General features: G+C 41.1%; 1 protein-coding gene and 1 pseudogene across 1 annotated transcript; both read left to right on the plus strand.

The window, feature by feature from the left end:
* Positions 1-5673: 5673 nt before the first annotated feature.
* Positions 5674-25723, plus strand: NDUFB6 (NADH:ubiquinone oxidoreductase subunit B6). Its single transcript, NM_001131950.2, is given in 4 exon segments — positions 5674-5952; positions 7755-7847; positions 19802-19846; positions 25467-25723. Coding segments are annotated over 4 exon segments (387 nt in total). The 5' UTR covers positions 5674-5772; the 3' UTR covers positions 25536-25723.
* On the plus strand, positions 7878-12677 carry LOC129047801 (DNA fragmentation factor subunit beta-like; annotated as a pseudogene).
* Positions 25724-26344: the final 621 nt, after the last annotated feature.

Below are 26344 nucleotides of genomic sequence, written 5' to 3' on the forward strand. Positions count from 1 at the left end.
CCCCACAAGAGTTCTTCCCACTTCAGATCTGAAGTAACAAGTTGTCACCCATATTTCTGTCCAATCGGCTATAAATTGGGGTTTCTATGACCGCCCTGCTCTGGCTTTATTAATTTGTTAAGACAATTCACAGAACTCAGGAAAACACATTTTCTGGCTTATTATTGTAAAAGATACTACAAAGGCTACAGAAGAACAGTCAGATGGAAGAGGTGCACACAGCAAGATATCTGGGAAGGGGTGTGGACTTTCCATGCCATCTCTGCCACCCCCCAGGAACCTCCATATGTTCAGCTATCCAGTCTTTTTGGATTTTTGTGGAAGCTTCATTACACAGGCATGACTGATTAAATTATTGGCCATTGGTAATGAACTCAACCTTCAGCCCCTCTCTCCTCACCAAAAGTTGAGGTGGTGGGGCTGGAAGTCCCAACCCCGTAATTATGCCTTATTCTTTCCAGTGACCAATTCTCATCCTGAGGCTATCCAGGGTAGAGCTAGTCATGAATCATTAGCATACAAAAAGACACATGACTTTGGAGATTGCAAGGATTTTAGAAGCTATGTGCCAGTAAATGGAAGAAGACCAAATATATATTTTACAACATCACAGTTCCCTAACATCATCCAAAGGTGACAAGTGAGGTTTTAAAAAATCATTATGAATTCATGTATGTGAATATATTTTATATTTTTCAATCCACTGGAGTTATTATACTTGTTGATGCTCAAATTTTCCCATCTTTAACCAGTGGGAACCTATTTAAGTTGGCTCCCAAATCCTTTTGACATAACCCTACTGGCCTTTAAAACTTCCCTGCTTTCTGACATGATAAGATGTTCCAGGCTTTCTTTACATTTCGTAATCCAACCCAGGCCTGGGGTTAGCCATTTTTCCAAGGCAGAGGTTCTCAAAGCTTGGCCCAGGTCCTCTTAAGAGTCCCTGTGATCCTTTTATGGGGTCCGTGATGTCAAGATTATTTTCATAGTAAGAGTTATCACTCAGTATCCATGTCCCCAAGGATACTGAGGGTCCCAGGACCCCTCTCAGATACCCAAATCCACAGATGCTCATCTCCCTTGTTAAAAGAAAAACTGTAGACAAATTAAATTCAACAAAGTTTAATTGGTCAAGGAAAAAGCAATTCGCAAATTGGGCCCTCAGAATCACAGCAAATTCAGAGAGTTATCTCTGCACAGTTGGAGAGATTTTAAGAATAGAAAAAGGAAACTGAAATCCAAAAAAAAAAAAACAGAAGTGAGGTACAGAAACAGCCAGATTGGTTACAGCTTGGCGTTTGCCTTATTTAGACCTGGTTTGGACATTTGGCCACCTGTGAGTGGTTGAAGTATGGCTGCAGTGATTGACTGAGATGCAGCTATTGTTACAGAATTATGTCTCCATTAGATTTTTCAGTTTGCTTATCTATTAAGTTAGGTTGCAATTCCTAAGTAAGAACTCAAGTATGCAAGTATGGAGACTTTCTTGGGCCAGATTTTAGTTTGGTTTAGCACCCTCATATAAAATGGGGTAGTATTTGCATAGAACCTATGCACATCCTCACATATACTTTAAATCTTCTCTAGGTTATGTAACTGGGTATCCCCATTTTCCTAAGAAAAAAAGAATGAGTTATTATTTTTTATTAGTTTTCTTCTTTTCTCTTCTGTTTCTTGCTATTCTCCACTTCCTACTAGCCCGTTTGAAATGCAACTGTAACCTTTTACCTCCCCTTCACCAGACACTCCCTACAGGGCAAGTTCATCTAACTTTGTACTCAGAAGCTCCAGAACAAACTCTCACCCACCAGGAGATTGCCTCAAGAGGTAACAGTCGATTTACAACCCAAAGTATACCTGATGAGAAACCCTTTCCCACCAGGAAAGTTTTTGGCCATTTTTATAACTTATTTCTGCCCATAAAGATGCCAACTTGACTGCCTAGTAGATAACGTGCCAAGCTAGCATGTGGACTTCCTACCCACTTGCTGTCTCCCCTGCCTTTCGAAAGTACCCACTTTCTGCTCCAAAAGTGGAGCAGTACCTTTGAGGCTGGAAGCCCATACTTCTTCCCCTAAGCTAGCTTTGGAATACAAAGTCACTTTCTTTATACCAGACCTCGCTCTTGTTAACTGGACTCTGCAAGTGTTGAGTGACTAAACCTGTGTTTCAGTTACAATTACTTATAATACCTAATACAATGTCAATACTCTGTCAAGTTGTTAGGCTGTATTGTTTAAAATTCATATTACTTTTTATTGTTTTTTTTTTCCTGAATAGTTTCTATCTGTGGTTGGCTGAATATGTAATTGTGGAACCCACAGATACAGACGACTGACTATTTGCCCTTTTTATTTTACCCTTATAAAGTCTCATTCTCTCACAGATATACATGGGGATTTTCAGAGGCTATACGATGTGTTACATTATGATTGAATGCAGAAGCAGTTATAACAATTCTGCTGTCATTTATGAAGCGAGACATTAAAGACATTTACAAAAATGTAAAACAATGGCATTCTTCTCACTAATTTTTTAATGAGTACATTGTTACTTTAAAATGTTTAATTCCGAATGCAGTAAACATCAATAGATTTAACCCACATAAACAAAAGCTCTTTGGGACCTCCAACAATTTTTAAGAATTTGAAGAAGTCTTGGAAGCAAAACTTTTGAGAACTGCTGCTTCAAGCAGTCCTAGTTCCTTTCAATGGAAAATGTACATGACAGATCACAACCTAAGAACAAAAGATGCTCATGATTACTGGTTTGGCAATTTCTTTTAGGCCATTATCAACAGGCAGAGCTAAGACAAAATGATATACATTTTTAAAGATAAAATACGATATGAGTTCATACTGATTCTTCCTGTTCACAATTTAAGACTATAGGATTTTTACTTAAACACATACAATTTATATACATATCTCCCTATACCAAAAAAGATCCATTTTTACAATACTCACGTAAACAGTTATTTTCAGTGTCAGATTAACAATACCACGATCAACACCACTGTCCCCAATATGATTATTTAAAACAGTTTAAGATTTTTTTTTTTTTTTTTTGAGACGGAGTCTTGCTCTGTCGCCCAGGCTGGAGTGCAGTGGCGCCATCTCGGCTCACTGCAAGCTCCGCCTCCCAGGTTCACGCATTCTCCTGCCTCAGCCTCCCGAGTAGCTGGGACTACAGGCGCCTGCCACCACACCCGGCTAATTTTTGTATTTTTAGTAGAGACGGGGTTTCACTGTGTTAGCCAGGAAGGTCTCGATCTCCTCACCTTGTGATCCACCCGCCTTGGCCTCCCAAAGTGCTGGGATTACAGGCGTGAGCCACCACGCCTGGCCAAGATTTTTTTTAAGTTGTTTTTTTTGTTTGTTTTTGCGGGTTGTCTCTCTGTGGATTTACAATAATTCAATGGTTTAAAGTTATAGTTGATCCTTGAAAAAAACAGGTTGAACTTCGAGGGTCCATTATACGTGGATTTTCTTCTGCCTCTGGCACCCCAAGACAGCAAGACCAACCCCTCTCTTTGCCTCCTTATGATTTTCTTAATAACAGTTTATTTTCTCTGGCTTACTTTATTGTAATAATATAGTACATAATACATATACAAAATGTGTGTTAATCGACTGTATGTTATCAGTAAAACTTCTGGTCAAGAGTAGGCTATTAAGTTTTTGGAGAGTCGAAAGTTATATGTAGATGTTTGATTGTGCCAAGTGGAGGGGATTGGCACTCCTAGCCCCAGAGTTGTTACAAGGGCTATTGTATTTAGAATGATGTGTACCTTTGAGATTATGCCACCAAGTGGACCAATTAAGAGCTACTGGTTTTTACTTGCTTTTTATGGACTGCTTTTTGTAAATTTAATTTTGTTTTATAATGATATTGTTAAAATTAAAACTTTAGAAAAATTAAATTTAGCAGAAATTAATTGAGCAATGACCAATTTGAGAATCAGGCAGCCCTCAGAACCAGAGGAGGTTCAGAAAGTATCGTTCCACAAAGAGGCCAGACAGCACGCATAGAAAAAAAACAGAAATGAGATACAGAAACAGCTTGATTGGCTACAGGTTGGCCTTTGCCTTATTTGAACATGGGCTGATCAGTTGACCACCTGTGATGATTAGCTGAGACTCAGTTATTTGTTACAGAAGTATATTCCTAAGTTAGGCTGTGAGTTAAATTGCATACTAAGTTGGGTTGCAGTTCATTATATAAGGACTCAAAATAGGGAGACATCTTTAAGCTAAATTTAGTTTCACAATGTGAAATATTTACTTGGTTCTAAAGCCAAATTTATGAAGTAAGATGTTTCCAGAGATGTCTAGATTCTATCCCTGTCTCCTCTATCCTATTTATTTCCTCCACCATAGGTAACATCTTTACAAACCTCAATTGTTTTCATTCCCATTATTTTGAAAATTTAAGAAAATATGTATATATATTGAAATTACCACCATCTTTCTCTTTTTGGGTAAAAGCATACTGTATAAATTCCTATCCATTTTTTTTCACTATAATGTATTCTGGAGATCACACCACAGAGTTCTTCCTTATTACTTTTGACGATTGTATTAGCATTTCATTGCTTTGTTGTGTGAAAGTTTTTGGGAAGCCACTGTTTTGGACTAGCTTCATGCACTAGGCCCCAGCAGACCAGACCAAACCAGAACGGAGTCGTTCGTGCTAAGTACCACACAATCAAACTGAACTTTGAAATGGGCCAGTTTCCCAAAAAATAGGAAATTCCCTTAAGCCTGAGTCAGCGAAACAAGGAAGTTTCTTCTGCTTTAACCCTAAGAGAAAAGTAACTTTGAAACCGAGTCCACTTTTTGTTCGGTTTCTGCTTTCTTCAGCCCCTATTTGCCAATAAAACCAACCGCCTCTGCTCAGCTGATCAGAACACTCATTCTACTTTACAGAATGAGGTGTTTTCTGATTCTAGAATCACAAATCAGAGTCAATTAAGATTTTAAAACTAATTCGTTGTAATGCTGTCTTTTGACTGTTGTACTACAATTTATTCAAGCAGTCCTTTATTTAGGAATTTGGGGGTAATTTCCAATATTTTGGTATTATGAATCGTGCTGAATAGTCGTGCATGCCCTTTCATATTTTCACCTCACGTATTTTTGGGTGAAAGCATGAATGCATCTATGCAATTTTGCAAGATATTAAGCTACTCTTTTCACTATTCCTGTACAGATGGAGAGACAGATGAGACAGCTGCCCAGGGCACTTCAGCAGTTACTGGCACAGCTGGGATGTGAACTGGGATGTAACTATTCTCACACACTTTCTAGGTCATTCCAAGGTGGGAGAGGCAAGCAAATAATTTTGAATCTGGCCAGCATATTCAGTGAAACACTTATGCTTATCCTTCTTCCTCCCGGCATACAAGTTCTTCTTTAGCAAAACCTCCAGTCCTCTAATTTAGCATACTTTCGTCTAATCTGTCACTTTCCCCAGGCCCCACAACTACGAGTACTCCTTGTCCCCAACCGGTCGTAAGTTGGTCGGGCATAGCGGAGGGGGGCGTAGAGAGAACTGGAGGTGGAGACCTTTGCGCATGCCCGGACACTGCGTTCCTCGCCAGGAATCTGGGGCCCCTGCAGAGGCGGGACCAGGATATGACGTAATAACGGCGCGCGGAGCGCGGCGCCCGGCGTTCTCGCAAGGTCGCTTTGCAGAGCGGGAGCGCGCTTAAGTAACTAGTCCGTAGTTCGAGGGTGCGCCGTGTCCTTTTGCGTTGGTACCAGCGGCGACATGACGGAGTACACTCCGGATGAGAAACTGCGGCTGCAGCAGCTGCGAAAGCTGAGAAGGCGATGGCTGAAGGACCAGGAGCTGAGCCATCGGGAGCCGGTGCTGCCCCCACAGAAGATGGGGCCTATGGAGAAATTCTGGAATACATTTTTGGAGAATAAATCCCCTTGGAGGAAAATGGTGAGTGACAGACCTCTCTGGTCCCCCCCAACACACCCCACCGCTGCCGGCAGCTTGAACACTGAACGTCCGCTCCCTGCAGCCACACCAAGGACTGATAACGCTCAGTGCTCTGGGACACTGGCCAGTCCCGAGAGTCCTCCTGGAGTCTTGGGAGGCAGGAGTCCAGGAATATGTATGGCATTGAGAGAATCATGCCTTTTACTGTCAAGTACAGTGAGACGGGGGCGAATTTTAATACTTAGGTTTTCCAGGACGCTGCACATTTGGTTCTCTTTTGACTGTAGAAATCTTCCCTCAGAATAATAACCCAGGACTCGCTAGAATTAAAATTCTGTGATTTTAGTATTTGAGGACACTTGTCTAACTTTTACGTGTGAGGTTCTAGAGACCAAGTAACACAGTATCCAACTACCAGAGGGCACAGCCAGCCCCTAGCTGGTAGTACAGCCCCATGTGATGTTGGTATGCCTTGTGAGTCACATTCAAGAGCTACCTTTCTAAACTACCGTTCTGTACTTTTAACACAGTGTTTCATTAAAAAATGACATTTTGGGCTTTGAAGAAAATCACTCATTCAAGAACTTTATTTTCAAGGCCTCTGGGTATTTTCTTGAGGTCTGTTATGGGTGATAAACATCTCAGAATTGCTTTCAGTTACCTGCAACACTTACTGATGACAGGATAATAATAGTAATAATACTAAGTAACACATCGGTGCTTGCTGTGTGCTTGGCACTCTACTGAGGGTTTTACATGTGTTACTTCATTTCTTTATTCCTATAAGGTAGATATTCCTAATCCTCACTTTAAATGTGAAGAAACTGAGGCCTACAAAGCTTCAGTGATTTGCTGGTGGTCAGGGAGCTAGGAATGAATATGAGTTCGTATTGTAATCAACATGTATCTGTTTCTACTGCTACGAAGTCTAGTGCAATAGAATTTTTGAAAATTTTTCTGGAAAGTGGTATTGGATATTTATTTATGGTGGTAAAATTCAACTCTTCTCCCACCCTTTGTATCCCTGACATTATCGGAATATTGGCAGTCACTGATTTAAAGTTGACATCCCGTCCGTCAGCCAGTGATATAAGGAAGTAAATAAATAATCATGTGTCGAAATTCACCTTATCTTACTTTAATTTATTCTTTTATAATCATATCTGTTATAGTTCTTAGATTCTGGATTGTCCCTTCCTTGAATGGATAGGTGTTTTTTAATCAAGTTGGAAGACATGGGAGAGTTCCATTTTTAGTTCTTTTTTAAAATAGTGTTGCAGAGGGCATTTTGGAGTGAGTTTGGGACACCCCATCTTAGTATGTAAAACGTCCTTTTTCCAGCATTGGTGTTGTCAAGGTTGTCTGCCTTATACTTAAAATGATGCGAGTGCCATTGATCAATAAATAAGGGAGATGACTATACCTGAAAAATTCTGTAGGTTTGATTACTCTGGTTAAATACATTAAAATTATTCTTTCATTATTTTGCTATATTTTATCTTTAACAAACTTATAATAAGGATATTTTTAGAAGTCTTTAAAAAATCTGTAAATGCCTTGTTATAATCTTGCAAAATACTGCTTAAGGATTTTGGTCCGGACTTTGTAGCTATCTTCTAGCGGACTCTACATTTACTAAGAATATTTGAATAGATGAGGTTACCTACAGACTCTAAGAAATTATGTACCATTTAGAGTTTTGTAAAATAGTCATGACATTGTTACATCATTGATGCCTTTTGTTCTGCCATAAATATAAAAAATGGGTTATGTTTATTTTGTGTATGTGTTTTTTCCCCCAGGTCCATGGGGTATACCAAAAGAGTATCTTTGTTTTCACTCATATACTTGTACCTGCCTGGATTATTCATTATTACATGAAGTATCATGTGTCTGTAAGTATGTCCTTTTCAGAATTTATTTTTAATATTCTCCAAAATTACTTTCTTTGTGGCTATCTTACCCTACTTAGTGGAAATAATCTGCCACTTATAAACAGATTTTGAAGTACTTTGAATTCTCTTAGGTAAAAGGTTTAATGAAAGTTACATAATTGGGTATAGTTTTTTAAAAATGTTGTCACTAGTTTACAACTTGAAATGGATTTCCTCATAGAAATTAGTATTTAAGTGGTAAGAATGTAGTGACCTAATAATACTAGGGTAAATTTGGGGTCATGAATAGGAAGGGAGAAAACAATTCTGCTCCTTTTTAAAAACCTATATCTCATATAAGGTAAAAATTCAAAATAGACAAAGCTTACCTTTGTCATCACCCCATTTCTGTTTCCTTCATTTTATCTGATTCTTCACAATTTTTATTTATTTAGAACTCAGGATGTCCAGATGTCTGCACTTTTTCACTGATACAGATCTTGCATGGGCTGACTGAACTGAGCCAGTTGTGGTATTTTAAAGGCTCGGTCTGGTGCAGGGTGTTGGATCCCAGGCAGAATGAGAAGGGCATGCATTTTGGGAAGTGGCGTGGCAGAGGGAGCAGTGGTGACTGCGTAGCATGAAGTGTTGGAACACAAAAGAGTGAGGAGGGCATTCGTATACCAAGAGAGGGGTGTTAGATCCTCAGTGGGTTGCAGGGGAGGAGGGTGAGCACATCTCTTTGGGGAGCAACAATGGCAACAGCCTAGTATAGGATATTGGTACCTGAGCAGAGGGAGGAGGACATCTGGAAGAAGGATGGTATGAGGCAGTGAGGCAAGTGGTAACTCAGAGTAAGATGTCAGAACCTGAATGAGGTGAGGCAGGTATTAATGCTGGGATGTGGTTGTGGTGACAGAGATGGGTTAGATATAGGGAGATTGGCCAAATACAGGCATACCTCAGAGATATTGCAGAATTGGTTGTAGAACACTGCAGTTCCAAAAGTATTCTTTGGTTCTAGACCACCAAAACGAGTTACACAAATTTTTTGGCTTCCTGGTGCATATAAAAGTTATGTTTACACTGTGCTGTGGTATAAGTGTGTAATAGCAGTATGTGTAAAAGAATGATGTATATGCTTTAATTTAAAAATACTTTATTGCTGGGCCATGTGTGGTGGCTCCCACCTGTAGCCCTAGCACTTTGAGAGGCCAAGGTAGGAAGATTGCTTGAGGCCAGAAGTTCGACTAGCCTGGGCAACATAGTGAGACTCCATGTCTACAAAAAAAAAAAAAAAAAAAAAAAAAAGCTGGATATAGTGGTCCACACCTGTAATCCCAGCTACTCAAGAGGCTGAGATGGGAGGATTGCTTGAGCCCAGGAGGTTGAGGCTGCAATAAACTGATTGCGCCACTGCACTCTGGCCTAGGTGCCAGGTTGATATCCTGCCTTAAAAAGAAAAAACAGGCCGGGCACGGTGGCTCATGCCTGTAATCCCAGCACTTTGGGAGGTTGAGGCGGGTGGATCACGAGGTCAAGAGATTGAGACCCTCCTGGCCAACATGGTGAAACCCCACCTCTACTAAAAATAAAAAAATGAGCTGGGCATGGTGGCGGGCGCCTGTAGTTCCAGCTATTCGGGAGGTTGAGGCAGAAGAATCACTTGAACCTGGGAGGTGGAGGTTGCAGTGAGCTGAGATCGTGCCGCTGCACTCCAGCCTGGCAAAAGAGTGAGACTCCGTCTCAAAAAAGAAAAAGAAAAAAACAAAAACTTCATTGCTAAATAATGCTAATGATCATCTGAGCCTTCAGTGACTGTGTGTGATCTTTTTGCTAGTGGAAGGTCTTGCTTCCATGTTGATAACTGCTGACTGATCAGGGTGATGGTTGTTGCAGGCTGGAGTGGCTGTGGCAATTTCTTAATATAAGATAGCAGGCGGGGCGCGGTGGCCCACACCTGTAATCCTACCACTTTGGGAGGCCAAGGCAGGTGGATCACGAGGTCAGGAATTCAAGACCACCCCGGCCAAGATGGTGAGACCCTGTCTCTACTAAAAATACAAAAATTAGCTGGGTGTAGTAGTGGGTGCCTGTAATCCCAGCTACTCGGGAGGCTGAGGCAGGAGAATCGCTTGAACCCGGGAGGCGGAGGTTGCAGTGAGCCGAGATTGCACCACTGCACTCCATCCTGGGCAACAGAGCAAGACTCCATCTCAACAAACAAACAAAAAATATATATATATGTATATGAGACAACACTGAGGTTTGCCACATCGATTGACTTTTATTTTCATGAAAGATATCTCTGTAGCATGAGATGCTGTTTGATAGCATTTTACCCACAGTAGAACTTTCAAAATTGGGAGTCAGGCCTTTCAAACCGTGCCGCTGCTTTATCAACTAAGATTATGTAATATTCGAAATTCTTTGTTGTCATTTCAACAATGTTCATAGCATCTTCACCAGGAGCAGATTCCATCTCAAGAAACCACTTTGCTCATCCAAAAGGAGCACCTTCTCATCTATCAAGCTTTATCATGTGATGGAGGCACTTCAGTCACATCGTCAGGCTCCACTTCTAATTCTAGTTCTTTTGCTATATCCATTACATCGAGAGTTCCTTCCTGCACCGAATTCTTGAACCCCCTCAAAGTCATCCACGAGAGTTGAAATCAACTTCTTCCAAACTCTTGTTCATGTTGACACTTTGACCTCCTCCTGTTAATCACGAATCTTCTTAATGGCATATAGGATAGTAAATTCTTTCCCAGAAGATTTTCCATTTTCTTTGCCTAGATCCATCAGAGGAATCACTGTTTTTTTTTTCTTTTTGAGACAAGGTCTTGCTGTGTCACCCAGGCTGGAGTGCGGTGGTGCCATCTCGACTCACTGCAACCTCTGCCTCCCAGGTTCAAGCAATTCTCCTGCCTCAGCCTGCCAAGTAGCTTTTGATATGAAGTGAGAAACATGCAGCTCTTTCTTTTATTTGAACAGTTAGAGGTCATTGTAGTGTTATTAAATTGGCCTAATTTCAATATTGTTGTGTCTCAGGGAATAGGACGGTCCAAGGAGAGGGAGAGAGGTGGGGAATGGCCAGTTGGTGGAACAATCACAACACACAACATTTACTCATTAAATTCACTATCTTATATGGGTGTGATTTGTGTTGCCCCTAAAATTTGTAGTAGTAACATCAAAAATCACTGAGTGCAGATTACCATAACAAATATTAATATAACAATAATGACAAAGTTTGAGGCCAGGCACGGTGGCTCACACCTGTAATCCCAGCACTTTGGGAAGCTGAGGCGGGCAAATCAGCTGAGGTGAGGAGTTCAAGATCAGCCTGGCCAACATGGTGAAACCCCATCTCTACTAAAAATACAAAAATTAGCCGGGCTTGGTGGTGCACATCTGTAGTCCCAGCTACTGGGGAGGCTGAGGCAGGAGAATCCCTTGAACCTGGGAGAAGGAGGTTGCAGTGAGCCAAGATCGCGCCACTGCCTGGGTGACAGAGCGAGACTCCATCTGGAAAAGTTTGAAATATCAGGAGAATTACCAAAATATGGCACAGAGACGTGAAGTGAACACATGCTGTTAGCAAAATGGCACTGAGTTTCCGGGATCGGTGCCCGGCCCATGCCAGTTTTGCAGAGCACACCCGGTGTAGACCCCTGCGGCCGGGGCCTGGACCGGCTTGAGCAGCTGGCCAGCGGGTGCCGCGGCCTGGGGGGCCCAGAGGCGTTGAGGACATCTGCAGTGCTCCAGAAGCCCAAGACCGTGAAGCTGAGGGCCCTGTGCAGCCCGAGGAAGTTTGGCATGGCGGGCAGGAGCTGCCGGGAGATGCTGCGCAAGGGCTACCTCTGCTTCCAGCTCCCTCGTACGAGGATGGCATGGAGCTGACCGCAGCGTCCTCGACAATGCCGAGCTGGTGCTGCTTACCTCGCGCCAGGCCTGGCAGCAGGGCTATGTGAGTGACATCGGGTGCTTCCTCAGTGCTTTTCGCCAGCCGCACGCGTGGCTCATCCAGGCCGCCCGGCAGCTACTGTGTGATGAACAGGCCCCCGCAGAGGCAGAGGCTGCTGGCCGACCTCCTGTACAATGTCAGCCAGAACATCGCAGCTGACACCTGGGCTGAGGACCCACTGTGGTTTGAAGGCTTGGAGTCCCGATTTTGGAATAAGTCTGGCTATCTGAGATACAGCTGTGAGAGCCGGATCCGGAGTTACCTGAGAGAGGTGAGCTCCTGCTCCTCCATGGTGGGTGCAGAGGCTCAGGAGGAATTCCTGCGGGTCCTCCGCTCCATGTGCCAGAAGCTCCAGTCTGTGCAGTACAACGGCAGCTGCTACAACAGAGGAGCCAAGGGTGGCAGCCGTCTCTGCACACCGGAAGGCTAGTTCTCCTGCCAGGGTCCCTTCGACATGGACGGCTGCTTGTCGAGATACTCCATCAACCCCTACAGTAACAGGGAGAGCAGGCTCCTCTTTAGGACCTGGAACCTGAATCACATAGTAGAAACAAAAACGCACCATCATTCCTACACTGGTGGAAGCAATTAAAGAACAAGACGGAAGAGAAGTGGACTGGGAATATTTTTTATGGCCTGCTTTCTACCTCAGAGAACCTAAAATGAGTGCACATTGTCTGCCATAAGAAAACCACCCACAAAACCAGCTATGACCTGAACAGAATCTACAAATCCCAGACAAGGTTGAAGAGGAAGTGGCCTGTGCGAAAGCGCCAGTGACATATACACACCACATTCTCGTCTTTGTTCAAGGCCTGTCGTGGGCATAATTTTAACAGGTGCCTTTTTTTTTTTTTTTTTTTTTGGGGTCACTCCAGTAGCTCCTGGAAAAAACCTTAAAAAATATTTCCGGCAAATCTGATTTCAGTACATTTCTGAATCATTGTTTGTTTGTTTGTATTTTGTATATGGAGTTTTACTTTTGTTGCCCAGGCTGGAGTGTAGTAGTGCGATCTTGGCTCACTGCAACCTCCGCCTCCCGGGTTCAAGTGATTCTCCTGCCTCAGCCTCCCAAGTAGCTAGGATTACAGGTATGTGCCACCATGCCCGGCTGATTTTTGTATTTTTAGTAGAGACAGGGTTTCACCATGTCGGTCGGGCTGGTCTCGAACTCCTGACCTCAGGTGATCCACCTGCCTTGGCCTACCAAAGTGCTGGGATTACAGGCATGGGCCTCCGTGCCTGGCCTGAATCATTTTTTGTACCTTCTGACAGCCCAACTTCCAGAGGACCACTTTGGGGTACTTACTGGATGTCTTGTGAGTCGTCAGTAGGGATAAGAATTGGGATAAGAATTGTCCTGAGCTAAGGAATTCTTCTCTTCTCTGGTTTTACCAGTATTTGGTTTGCTCATGTGGTGTGGTCACCATACTAAAACGGTGTCATGGCTGAAGTTAGCCACTCTTGTTTGAGGAACAAGTTGTTTATGTGTCAGCTGTCTGCTGGGTCTCCATTTCCATGGCAAATGGGCAGCTCCATCCTTCTTGACTGTTCTAAATGCCCAAAAGAGAAGTGTCATGCTTTGGGGGTAAGATGTTTGTACTCCATAAAGAACATAAAAGGACATTCACTGCTGAATTTTTTTCTTTTTTTTTTTTTGAGACAGGGTCTCACTGTGTCTCCTGGCTGGAGTGCAGTGGCACGATCTTGGCTCACTGCAACCTCTGCCTCCTGGGTTCAAGTGATTCTCCTGCCTCAGCCTACCAAGTAGCTGGGATTATAGGTGTCCACCACCATGGCTGGCTAAATTTTGTATTTTTAGCAGAGATGAGGTTTTGTCATGTTGGCCAGGCTGGTCTCGAACTCCTGACCTCAGGTGATCTGCCCGCTTTGGCCACCCAAAGTGCTGGGATTACAAGCGTGAGCCACCACGCCTGGCCTGCTGTATTGTTTATAATGGCAAAAAGAAGGAAACCTCCCAATGTCTATCAATAGGGCCATAGCTATTATGTCGAACCACATGAAACTGCCGGTTTTCTAGGTCAAAAATGGTGAGCGATCGTTAATTTCATGATTCAACTTGATACATTTACATAATGCAAAAGGATGTTGCAGTTTCAAGCTTTTATGAAGGAAGTGTTTCTGTGTAGAAACTGGAAGCTGTTCAGTGCACTGGCAGCTGAACCCTGCTCCTGCTCCATTTATCAGTTACTATCATCTCAGATAATATGGAGCTCATGTCAGCAGTGCAGGTGGTGAGTGCGCAGAGACAATCTGGAAGGAAACACGCTGATCTGAACAGCAGTAATCCTGGGGGACATGGGGGTGGGACTGGATTACAGAGGACTCATTTTCTAAATCATGTATTTTATGATACTTGAATTTTTTTGAAATGGGCATTTATTTAATGACATGTTATAATGTACTTTTTTTTAAAAAAAAGTGTAATATTTGAATTTTTACATTTGTTATATAATCAGGAAAAGCAATGAAGATTTTTCAGAAAAAAGAAAAATGGCACTGATAGAGTTGCTTGTCTCGGGGTTGCTAAAACCTTTTATTTATAAGAAAACACAATATATGTGAAGTGCAGTAAAGCAAAGTGCAATAAGGTGAGGTATGCCTGTGAGTACATATGTTGATGATAAAGGGACACAGGATTCTCACTGCCGGAAAAGGGAGTTACGTATGTGAAAAGGAAGAAAAGTTTGTGGTGGTAGAATGGAATTGGAGGTACTGGTGTGAACTCATGGTTTTTAAAATGTATTGATAGACCTAGAAATAGATACAGATGTAAATGTGGATGTGTGCATGTGTGTCTGTGTGTACATACTCTCTAGCTCTGTCCACTGAGAGGACCTGGAAACATTGCCACTCCTTAGTAATTAGCACACTTAGAAGCTAGGTCTTATTTTCTAAATACAGTTATGCACTGAAAGGACTCAGAGCTCAGAGCAGTGGCCGATTCTAGGGCGGGAGGAGAGAAAGTATAAGATGAGCTTGGAACATATTATTGTGCCAGAAAGTAAAGAAGTGCTGAAAGAATGATGGGAACATATTTCAAAGGACACAGAGTCAGCCTGCAAGGACTCCTGCCTGGGCAGTTTGAACCTCAAAATAAATAATGATAGTAATAGATGATAGTCACCTGAATAAAATGAAAATCCATGAGTGCAAACTGATATAAATAAGTGAATTAATAAATGGGTAGAAAAGAAAGCTTTTTGATGCAATAATTTGCTGAATGTTAGAATTAGAAAAATTACCATTTGAGAATCATTATAGTAATATTTAATTCAGCTAAGGAACATCAAAGGATGCTAACATTAGTCTGGGCACAGTGGCTCACACCTGTAATCCCAACACTTTGGGAGGCTGAGGTGGGAGGACTGCTTGAGGCCAAGAGTTTGAGATCGACCTGGGCAACATAGTGAGACCCCCATCCCTCCAAAAAAAAAAAAAAAAAAAAAAAAGCCGAATAGTCCCACCTATTCAGGAGGCTGAAGCAGGAGGATCGCTTGAGCCCAGGATGTGGAGCCTGCAATGAGCTATGATTGTGCTGCCCACTGTACTCCAGCCATCCTGGGTGACACAGTGAGACTCCCATCTCAATCAAAAAAAGAAAATTAAAAAAAAAAAAGAGGATGCTAATACTAATTTTAAAATACTTATCCTCAAAGTATTTAATTTGTTACAAAGGGAGAAAGAGTATCTTTGTAGTAGAGAAATCTGGCAGACACCACCTTAGTCAAGGGGTCTAAATTAACATTATTGATAATGGGGCAAACTGAAATTATGTGTTACTTGATAGGCTGCAATAAGAACACAGCATTACTTTTGTGATATTCCTGCCAAAGGTGCATAACTTGAATGTAATTTATTGATTAAATTCATATGAGGAAACAGAAGATAAACCCAAACTGAGGGGCTGTTCTGCATCATTATTGGCATTATACCTTCAGAAATGTCATCAAGATCATGAATGTTAGAGAACAGCTTTAAGATTATTCCAGATTGAGGAAGAATAAAGAGATATGCCAACTAAATGCAATTCTTCATTAATAGGCATAATTGCATTATCTGTAAGAACAGTGACGGTGTTGGCAGTCAGAATTTTAAAGAGCCTGCACAATCAATGGAGAACATGTCATGTAAGGGGATTTTCTGGTAAGTCCAATTATTGAGACAATTGAGAAGATTTGAATGGATTTTTTAGATCATGTAGAGATAGTAATGTATGAGTGTTAATTTCCTGATCTTGATAGTTGTATTGTAATTATTTTAAGAATATTGTCTTTGTTTGTAGGAAGTATACTAGAGTAATAAACTAGTCAGCAATTTACTATAAAGTGATTCAAGGAAAAAGTTCTTTTTTTTCATTCTTGCAGCTTTATGTAAGTTTAAAATTATTTCAGAATAAAGACAGAAGTTAAGGACTGCCTAACAAATTATAGATAATCCAGTGGATGTTGGCTTTCTGTTAGCCTATTGACAGAAGAGTGAAATAACCAAAATTTTGGGGGGTTTTCAGAACACCCCTGCCCCCAACATAACTTATTCTCTCTGATTGTGTTCTCTATTGATTGTGTAGATTCTTTAAAATTCTGATTGCTGACATCTTTGTTCCGTGTACTAAGCAGATTAAGCCCCTTGATTAACAAGTACGGAGTGCTTAGCATGTCCTCTTCCTTTATTGCTATAGAAAGAATATACAAGACCAAATTCCTGACCTCTAAGACTTTATAGTAAAGTTGGAAGATAGGTATAATTTGGGAAAGAGTATGGAGGAAAAAAGTTAATTCCTGTTAGAAGCAAAGATATGGAGTCAGTAATGAACGTGGCCGTATGTACCTAAGACTGAGGAGCTGACTAGAATGGAAGGTCTGTTGAGTAGGTAGCCTGGGACCAATTTATGGAAGGTCTTGAAAGTTAGGTAGAAGTTGAACTGCATGTGATAGGCAATGGGAAGCTTTCCATTTTTTATTGGGAGAGTGACTTGATGAATGTGATACATTGAGGAAAGCAAAGAAAAACATTGAAATGTATGGTGAATTGAAGGGAAGAAAGTTCTGACAGCAGGGCAGATCAGCTGGAGGCCATTGCATTTTAGTAGATGTCAGCTGAGAATCTGGTTAAGGTGAAGATAGCAGGGATGAAGAAGAAAAATAAAGCCAGAGACACTTTTAAAGGAAGAAACACCTGAAGTTGGTGGTTGATTAAGTTGGGGATAAAACCAAAGTTCACAGTCATTTATGACTGTAAAATCTCTAGCCTTGGAAATTACAAGTAGGGTATTGGAAGGGAGGGCTTTCTGATGATGGGATAGAAGTGAATATTTTAGACTGGGTGCGGTGGCTCATGCTTGTAATCTTAGCACTTTGGGAGGCTGAGGCGGGTGGATTGCTTGAGCTCAGAAGTTCGAGACCAGCCTGGGCAACATGGTGAAACCCCATCTCTACTAAAATACAAAAAAATTAGCTGGGCTTGGTGGCGTGTGCCTGTAATCCCAGCTAGTCAGAAGGCTGAGGCAGAAGAATTGCTGGAACCCGGGAGGCAGAAGTTGCAGTGAGTTGAGATCGGGCCACCGCACTCTCTAGCCTGGGCGATATAACGAGACTCCATCTCAAAAAAAAAAAAAAAAATGAATTTTTTAGGAGCATGTGCTGCCATGGCAGTTTTGGAGATGTCCAAGTGGACATGGCCTGTCTTATGTGTTAGAAACATGAGATTATTAGTTCTAAGAGGAATTGGAGTTGGGTTAGGGGATTTTCACATTACAAACCAACACAAACTCTCTGTACAACTATTAAAAAGGGCTAACAATTTATATATCTAAGGGTGAGAGAATAGTTTGTATTTCTGTTGTTGATGGGCTTAAAAAAACTTTATGTTCATAAAAAGGCGACTTCATTATACATCTGTTATGTTTTCACTATTTTGGCATGTAAGACCCTAGAGAAGAAAATATATTACTTTCTGTCAGTGAAAGTTTAACATCCAAGAGTGATTTTTATGTGCAGAAAGAACTGGTTACAGTGACTTAAAATACAGATTAATATTCGGTTCTTGAGTTTCAAATATAAAAACATAATTTTTTCCTAATTCTTTAAATTCAGTTTTAAAATTCGATTAAACTATGCATCTAGTAAAATAAGAATAATCTCCTTTGTTTTTACTATCTTTGGATTAATTGAAGTTGAACTCTTCTGAAACAATTCCATTTACAAACATAGCTAAATTCTGTTAAATATTTTAAATTGTATTTATACATTTTGTGTGTTCAGTTTTATTTCGAAGTATTTATATGGTAAATTTATGATTCTAAGAAGTAATTTTTTTCAACCTAGAATCACAAATCTAAATCAATTATGCATTTTAACTAGAATCCTAAACCTAATTTTTTAAAACCTCTGTTAGCCAGATTATCTTACACATTACAAACTCTAATCAACAGAATGTATGGAATGTACCAATGTTTTCAGAACTTTTAAAAGTTGGCACATTCACTTATTTATACTCTGGGTTTAACTTACTTTATCATATCTAAATTTGACTACATTTTTCTGGGATCGAAAAGACATTTCTAAGAGAAGCAAATTTAACAAGCTGCAGTCACTAGGTTGACAATTCAATACAGTAATGTGGTTGCTTATCTGAGGGTTCACACTTCCAGGTGATTTTTCCTGAGCCATAGATGGACATATTTAGTTAAACATTTTGTGTCAGTAGAGGTCCCAAAGCCACTCACTTGCCTTACTTTTTCTCTTGATTTGGGTAGGTAAAGGATTGCATCTTCAATAAGATTGCAACCAGTTTGCTTCAGCTCATTCCTTTGCTGCCTAATTGAATTCTGCATCTCTCAGATGAGTTTTCAGTGTCTTTTTGCCTTTTAGCACGTAAAGACATTTTAAAGTCCTCATATTGTATTCTGAGTTTCTCTCATGTTCCAGTTCTCTATGCCTTATATTATGCCAATAATCTTTTAAATTTTGGGCAGTGGTATCTTGTGCAGATGTATATGCATAAAAAGTACATGTATTCAACAATTACTTATGTAGTACCTCTTATGTGCAAGGCACTGTTTTAAAGACCAGGATACAGCAGTGAACAGAGCAGATTGAGTCCCTCCTCTCATGAAATGTTTAGTTTTAGAGACTGGTAATAAATATATAAACAAAGAGGTATGTTATAGGAGAACAAGTCTATAGAAGAAAAATTAAGCAGGGTAAAAACTAGAGAATGATAAGGCTTGCTATTTTGATTAGGCTTCTCTGAGGAAGTGATCTTTGAAGACAAACATCAATGAAATGAAGATACAGGTCAAGCAGTATTTAGGAGAAGAGCATTTCAGGTAGAGGAATCATGAAGTACAGAGGCCTTGAGGCACAAGCAGGCTTGACTGAATTGGACTCCTAGGAAGGGAGCCACTGTAGCTGTAGTAGAGTGAGTGAGGGAGAAAAGACTGGCTTTTTCTCTAAGAGTTATGAAACTTTGAGCAGAGTGACATATCTTAAAAGAATCAGTGTACTCTGCCTTGAAGTGTGGAGAATAGACTTTTCATTTGCATAGGAGGGCACAAGTGGAAGCAGGGAGGCTAGTAGGTGCTGTTGTGGTAGTTGAGGTGAAAATATGATAGAGGCTTGGACAAGGGTGGTGATGAGAACCAGTTGGATTCAGGGTATATTCTTAAGATAGAATTAACAGGCTGTGCTGAGGAGTCAAGGTTTCTGGCTTTTATAACTGGGGGAATAAGAGTGTCATTTACTGAGATGGGGGACATGGGGAGGAACAGTTTGGGGATAGGAGAAGTTAAGTGTGGGACCTCGTTAAGTTTGAGATGCCTATTTGATAGCGAAGTAGAGATGTTGAGTAAACAGTTGGATATGTGAATCTGGAGTTCTGTGAAAGTTTGGAGCTTAAGTTAAAATTTGGGGTATGACCTATTTCTTATTTTCAGAAGAAACTCTTAACACCATAATTAACACAGAGTTAACTTTTATTACAGGAAAAACCATATGGCATAGTTGAAACGAAGCCCAGAATATTCCCTGTAAGTCTTAAAACTTCTGATTTTTCTCTTGTTTATTGTTTTTCTCTCTCCTTTTCCTCCCTTTCCAAGCAATTATTAGATTAAAATGTTCTTTCCTTCTCACTTTCGATTTAAGTCCCTGTTTTGTGTATTCTTGTAAAAAAAAAAAAAAAAAAAAACACACAGGAAGAAATAGTGTGAGGTAACAATTACAGTTCAAATGGGAAGTGAGCACATTTATTTTCAACCTGGCTGTAAAACATGTTTTGTGACCTTGATTTTCCTAAAGGGAGTTGAAAGTACCAAAAGTTTTTCACTGGGTCCTGTTTCATGTTGGGTAAAGAGCTTAGGGCATGAGCCTAAGCAAACATCCATGCATGGTGACAGCAACTGAATTTCTGTTATTAATTGCAAACTCTCATGTCCTATGGCTTTGTACCTCATTTTCAAGATTTGACCTTAAGTTCTCCATCTGTGAATTTAATATCCACTAATGGGTGTTTTAAATTTTATACTATGGGCCAGGCGCAGTGGCTCACGCCTGTAATCCCAGCATTTTGGGAGGCCAAGACGGGTGGATCGTGAGGTCAGGAGATTGAGACCATCCTGGCTAACACGGTGAAACCCCGTCTCTACTAAAAATACAAAAAATTAGCCGGGCGTGGTGGCGGGCGCCTGTAGTCCCAGCTACTCGGGAGGCTGAGGCAGGAGAATGGCGTGAACCCGGAAGGTGGAGCTTGCAGTGAGCCGAGATTGCGCCACTGCACTCCAGCCTGGGTGACAGAGCGAGACTCCATCTCAAAAAAAAAAAAAAAGAAAAAAATTTATACTATGAATGTGTGAGCTATAGTACTAATTTGAAATGAGTTATTTTAGCATTAAAAGATGACTCAGTAGTCAGTTGGTATTTACTAGCTGTTTGTGAGGTTATTGTTTAGCATAGTAGAATACATACTATGTTCTTGTCTATTTCTAGTCACAGATAATGAACTATCATAACTCAAAAGTACACAATTTAAATAACAAAACAGTGTGATTCTTGCTTTAATCAAATGACTTAGTCACAGTAATGATTATCTGTTGCAACAAGGGAATTTTAGGAAGGGCCACCAAAACTGGCCAACTGTCCCAGTTGGAACCCTGGTTTAACTGTGGAGAAATAGGAACACTTTTACACTGTTGGTGGGACTGTAAACTAGTTCAACCCTTGTGGAAGTCAGTGTGGCGATTCCTCAGGGATCTAGAACTAGAAATTCCATTCGACCCAGCCATCTCATTACTGGGTATATACCCAAAGGACTATAAATCATGCTGCTATAAAGACACATGCACACGTATGTTTACTGCAGCACTATTCACAATAGCAAAGACTTGGAACCAAGCCAAATGTCCAACAATGATAGACTGGATTAAGAAAATGTGGCACATATACACCATGGAATACTATGCAGCCATAAAAAATAATGAGTTCATGTCCTTTGTAGGGACATGGATGAAATTGGAAATCATCATTCTCAGTAAACTACTGCAAGAACAAAAAACCAAACACCGCATATTCTCACTCAGGTGGGAATTGAACAATGAGAACACATGGACACAGGAAGGGGAACATCACACTCTGGGGACTGTTGTGGGGTGGGGGGAGGGGGTAGGGACAGCATTGGGAGATATACCTAATGCTAGATGACGAGTTAGTGGGTGCAGTGCACCAGCATGGCACATGTATACATATGTAACTTACCTGCACATTGTGCACATGTACCATAAAACCTAAAGTATAATAATAATAATAATAATAATAAAATTAAAAAAAAATAGTTGGGGGAGGGGCCGGGCGTGGTGGCTCACGCCTGTAATCCCAGCACTTTGGGAGGCCAAGGTGGGTGGATCACAAGGTCAGGAGTTCGATACCAGCCTGGCCAACACGGTGAAACCCCGTCTCTACTAAAAGTACAAAAATTACCGTGCGTGGTGGCGGGTGCCTGTAATCCCAGCTACTGAGGAGGCTGAGGCAGGAGAATTGCTTGAAACTGGAAGGCGGAGATTGCAGTGAGCTGAGATCGTGCCACTGCACTCCACCCTGGGAAACGAGTGAAACTCCATCTCAAAAAAAAAGGAAAAAGGAAAAAAAAAAAGTAGGGGGGTATCGGGGGCTCATGCCTGTAATTACAGCACTATGGGAAGCCGAGGTGGGTGGATCCCTTGAGGCTAGGAGTTCGAGACCAGCCTGGCCAACATGGTGAAACACCATCTCTACTAAAAAAAAAATACAAAAATTAGCCAGGTGTGGGGGTGCACGCCTGTAATCCCAGCTACCTGGAGGCTGAGGCACAAGAATTGCTTGAACCTGGAAGGCAGAAGTTGCAGTGTGCAGAGATTGCGCCACTGCACTCCAGCCTGGGTCACAGAGTGAGACTCTGTCTCGGAAAAAAAAAAAAAGGTGGGGGCCAGGCGCGGTGGCTCACACCTGCAATGCCAGCACTTTGGGAGGTGGAGGCAGGTGGATCACCTGAGGTCAGGATTTTGAGACCAGCCTGGCCAACATGGTGAAACTCCATCTCTACTATTAATAAAAATACAAAAATTAGCTGGGCATGGTGGTGCACGCCTGTAATCCTAGCTACCGGGGAGGCTGAGGCACAAGAGTTGCCTGAACCTGGGAGGCAGAGGTTGCAGTGAGCCAAGATTGTGCCACTGCACTCCAGCCTGAGCGACAGAGCACCGTGCCTCAAAAAAAAAACCAAAACAGTAGGGGATTTCTCCTTTTGTTTTATTGTGTAACATTGATGTGTGTTATAGCCTAGGTAGTCTCAAAATAGGAAATTATCCTGCTGGTTTTTCCAGTTGGGCAATTTATATTTATTTAGTCTTCCATTTATTCCATTTAAATGTTAATTTATTTTGCCATTTGCTGTTCAAAGGAAAAGGAGAGCTCTATTCAGAAGACCATATCAGGGATCCTGTAGCATTTCTCATATTTCTGTATTTTTTGCCATTGTGGTTCTTTCTTGTTTCTATGCCATGACCCCTTTGAGGAACTGAAGAATGCTCATTGTATATATGTTTAGAATAGGACAAGTAATAACAAACTTCCAAATCTCAATGGCTTAACAAAACAGAGGTTTATTTCTTGTTGACATCACAGACTACTGTGGATCAGGTGATCCTCCTCAATCTTACAGCCGTGCCTGTCGAATATGAGGTTCCAAGATCGTGATACAAAGATAGGGCAGGATGTCTCAGGGGATGATTTTTAGGGTCTAAGCTTTTAGAAGTAGCTTACATCACTTCTGCTCAAATTCTGTTAGCTAAAACTCACTCTCATCTTCCCAAATATTATCTGTGTGCTCTTTGCTATTTCCCAGACCCCTGTTCATGGAGTTTGTGCTACATTCCATCTTTCTAGTCACCAAACAGCTCTTGACTTCTTTCTTTACCCATGCATAACACACTTAGTCCCTCTCCTTAGGGAGAAATCCCAAAGTCCCATTCCATCACTGCACCCAGCCCCAAATCCATGATCTCTAGATGATGTACAATAGTATATCAGGTTTAGATATGACTTCTGTTGATCTGAGGATCAGTGAACTAAGAAGACAAGTTAACTGTATCCTTGTCCCCCAACCACACCCATTGTTCAGTGGTAGAATTTGGATAGCATAGTCGTTACTGGTTCTTGGCAATTCTGAAATCTCACTCCTAACCTGTGTGTGAGAAATTACTTGAATGGGCACTGATTTTGTTTTCTTGAAAGAACACCTTTATCCATAGTTCTTCCTGGTTCCTGGCTCTGTCCAGGGGGTCTGTTCTTTTCATTATCTACCTAGACCACATCTAAATGGTATTGGGAAGCATGCCCTCCTTAGGGGCTGTATGGGCTTCAAAATCTGCCACCTGCTTGCAGGAGGTTGAATGCCAGAGGTTGTTTTAATTTCAAACATTCTGGCAGGATTTTGTAAACTATATGTTTGGTTTGTCCATCCATTTCCCTTAACATTTAGAAGCATGAAAAGAAAAATATTTGGTAGGCATCTAATGTGTTTACTTCTAGTCAGTTTCTCATGCCAGTATCGGTTTTTCCTATACACAGTTACCAGCTTCTCTCATTTCTTTGTTCTTACGCATCTGCCTCTCTCACCTCTGTGGCAGCTATGTGGAGGCCATCTGAGACAGACTGGTTCAAAGGCTACCTTCATTTTAAACTGATCTTTGCCATAGGGCTGTGTCCCTCTGTTTGAGCTTTATTGGGCTTCTGTTGCTCAGATTTCTTGTGTTAACTTATTGTTGAAGTAGTGTGATTTTCCAATACCACAAGGTCCTGATTTTTTATTTATTTTTTAGATACAGGGTCCTACTCTTGCTCAGGCTGGTTTTGAACTCTGGGCTTCAAGCAATCCTCCTGCCTTGGACTTCCAAAGTGCCGGGATTACAGGCATGAGCCACCATGACTGGCCCAAATTTTTAGATTGTATTAACTTTTTTTTTTGGTCAGGAACAGAAAGTCTCTAGCATGGACCAAAGTGTTCTCTCTTCCTCTCCATTTTTATGTCGCCTCTCAAATCAGCCACTTTTTGCCTGAGCTCATGCTTCTTAAAGTACATTCCCAAGGCATCCAAGGATCCCAAGGATCCAAACACATACTATAACTTTTCTTCCCAGCTACTTCTTCTAGAACCTCAAGTTCATTAGGCAGTCTGCTTCCAAGTTATAGGAGATATTTTGCTAAATAGTTTGCCACTGCCTTTTGTTTCCATCTTTATCTTTGCTACCAGACTGCTAAGCCAGTGCCCTATAGCTTGATTTTTATTACAGCAGCATTAGTGCCACTTCAAGGCAATGATTTCCAATGGGATAATGCTAGCTGTAGTAACAAATTGTTGCCCAAATGTATAATGGCATAAACATAATATATTTATTTTTTCATTGGATTATAATCCTGAGCAGTACCAGGTCAGGGAATGGCAGGGATTGGGGTGGGGATGGGGAAAATTCTACTCTTCCCAGTCATTCAGGGACTGGCAGGCTAACAGAATCTATCTTAAACACATGGCTGAAACTGAAATTGAATAATCTGTCTTAAAACTATACAGCTTGTCAGTGGAAGTTCCAAGATTCTTACCACTTGGTTCTGGCTTCAATGCCCATGACTTTTTGCCCACACTCTATATCAAGAATTGAAAAGACCTGGACCAGTTGCCTAGCTAAAGTTTGTATTCTGTATTCAGTATGTAAGCCAATCAGAAAACTGGTGATTGCTTAACACATTCAGTTGCTGGGGGTACATTACCTCCTTATCTGGAACTGCAGATGTTTCCTTGCAACTTCTTTCTGGGGCCTCCATTTATTGGGGCCATACAAAATAAAAGATTATCCCTTTATCATTTAGAGAACATAATTTTCGTGCCCTTTTTGATTATTTTGTTTCTGAGTGAAAATTTCCCTATTATTTCACTGTACCTTAAGATTTTGAATACTGATTGTTCAGATTTAGTCAGCTTCTACTTTGTCTAGGGTCCTTTTAAAGGGAATGCCAGAACTCAAGTACATTTTCCATGTGAGATCTGATGAACATAGAACAGAATAGAACTATCACCTCTGTAGACTTAAGATTTTTGTACTAACTGTATCTTTGTTTTCCTAGGGTGATACAATTCTGGAGACTGGAGAAGTAATTCCACCAATGAAAGAATTTCCTGATCAACATCATTAAAGATTATGTAAAAACTTAAAAGGCTTATGAGCCTGTTTGTTCCTGTATTACCATATTTACTGAATTTTCTGGAAAAGTAACTTTAATAAAGTTTAATCTCAGAAATTGTCATATTTGTTTTCAAGCATTGTACAATTTGAGACTCTGAGTAATTTAACAATAAGTAAAAAGTCGACATGCTAAACAAATATGAGAGACTACCGACTTTTTCTGGTCATTCTTGACTTGGAAAACGGTATGGAAAAGTATTTAGTTACATGTTTTTTTTTTTCTTAGACAGTACTTAACTCTAATTTGGTATCAGGGTATGCAACAGTGAAATATCACAATAAACAAATATAAGAACAGCAATTCCATGCACTTTTGTTTTAAGGAAATCTTTCCGGCCAGGCGCAGCGGCTTATGCCTGTAATCCCAGCACTTTGGGAGGCCGAGGCGGGCAGATCACGAGGTCAGGAGATCGAGACCATCCTGGCTAACACGGTGAAACCCCGTCTCTACTAAAAATACAAAAAAATTAGCCGGGCGTGGTGGCGGGCTCCTGTAGTCCCAGCTACTCCGGAGGCTGAGGCACGAGATTGGTGTGAACCTGGAAGGCGGAGCTTGCAGTAAGCCGAGAGTGGCACTCCAGCCTGGGCGACAGAGCAAGTCTCCGTCTCAAAGAAAAAAAAAAAAAAAGGAAATCTTTCCGAATCATTTTTGAAGAATTTAGAAACTTGATTGAAAAGCTTATTCCAACTATGATCTGACACTCAAGACTATCAGATCTAGGTTGCTGTTAATTTTGTCATGAGAATGTAAAATACTAA

Source organism: Pongo abelii, chromosome 13, assembly GCF_028885655.2.
Source record: "Pongo abelii isolate AG06213 chromosome 13, NHGRI_mPonAbe1-v2.0_pri, whole genome shotgun sequence".
NCBI classification, from domain to species: Eukaryota; Metazoa; Chordata; class Mammalia; order Primates; family Hominidae; genus Pongo; species Pongo abelii.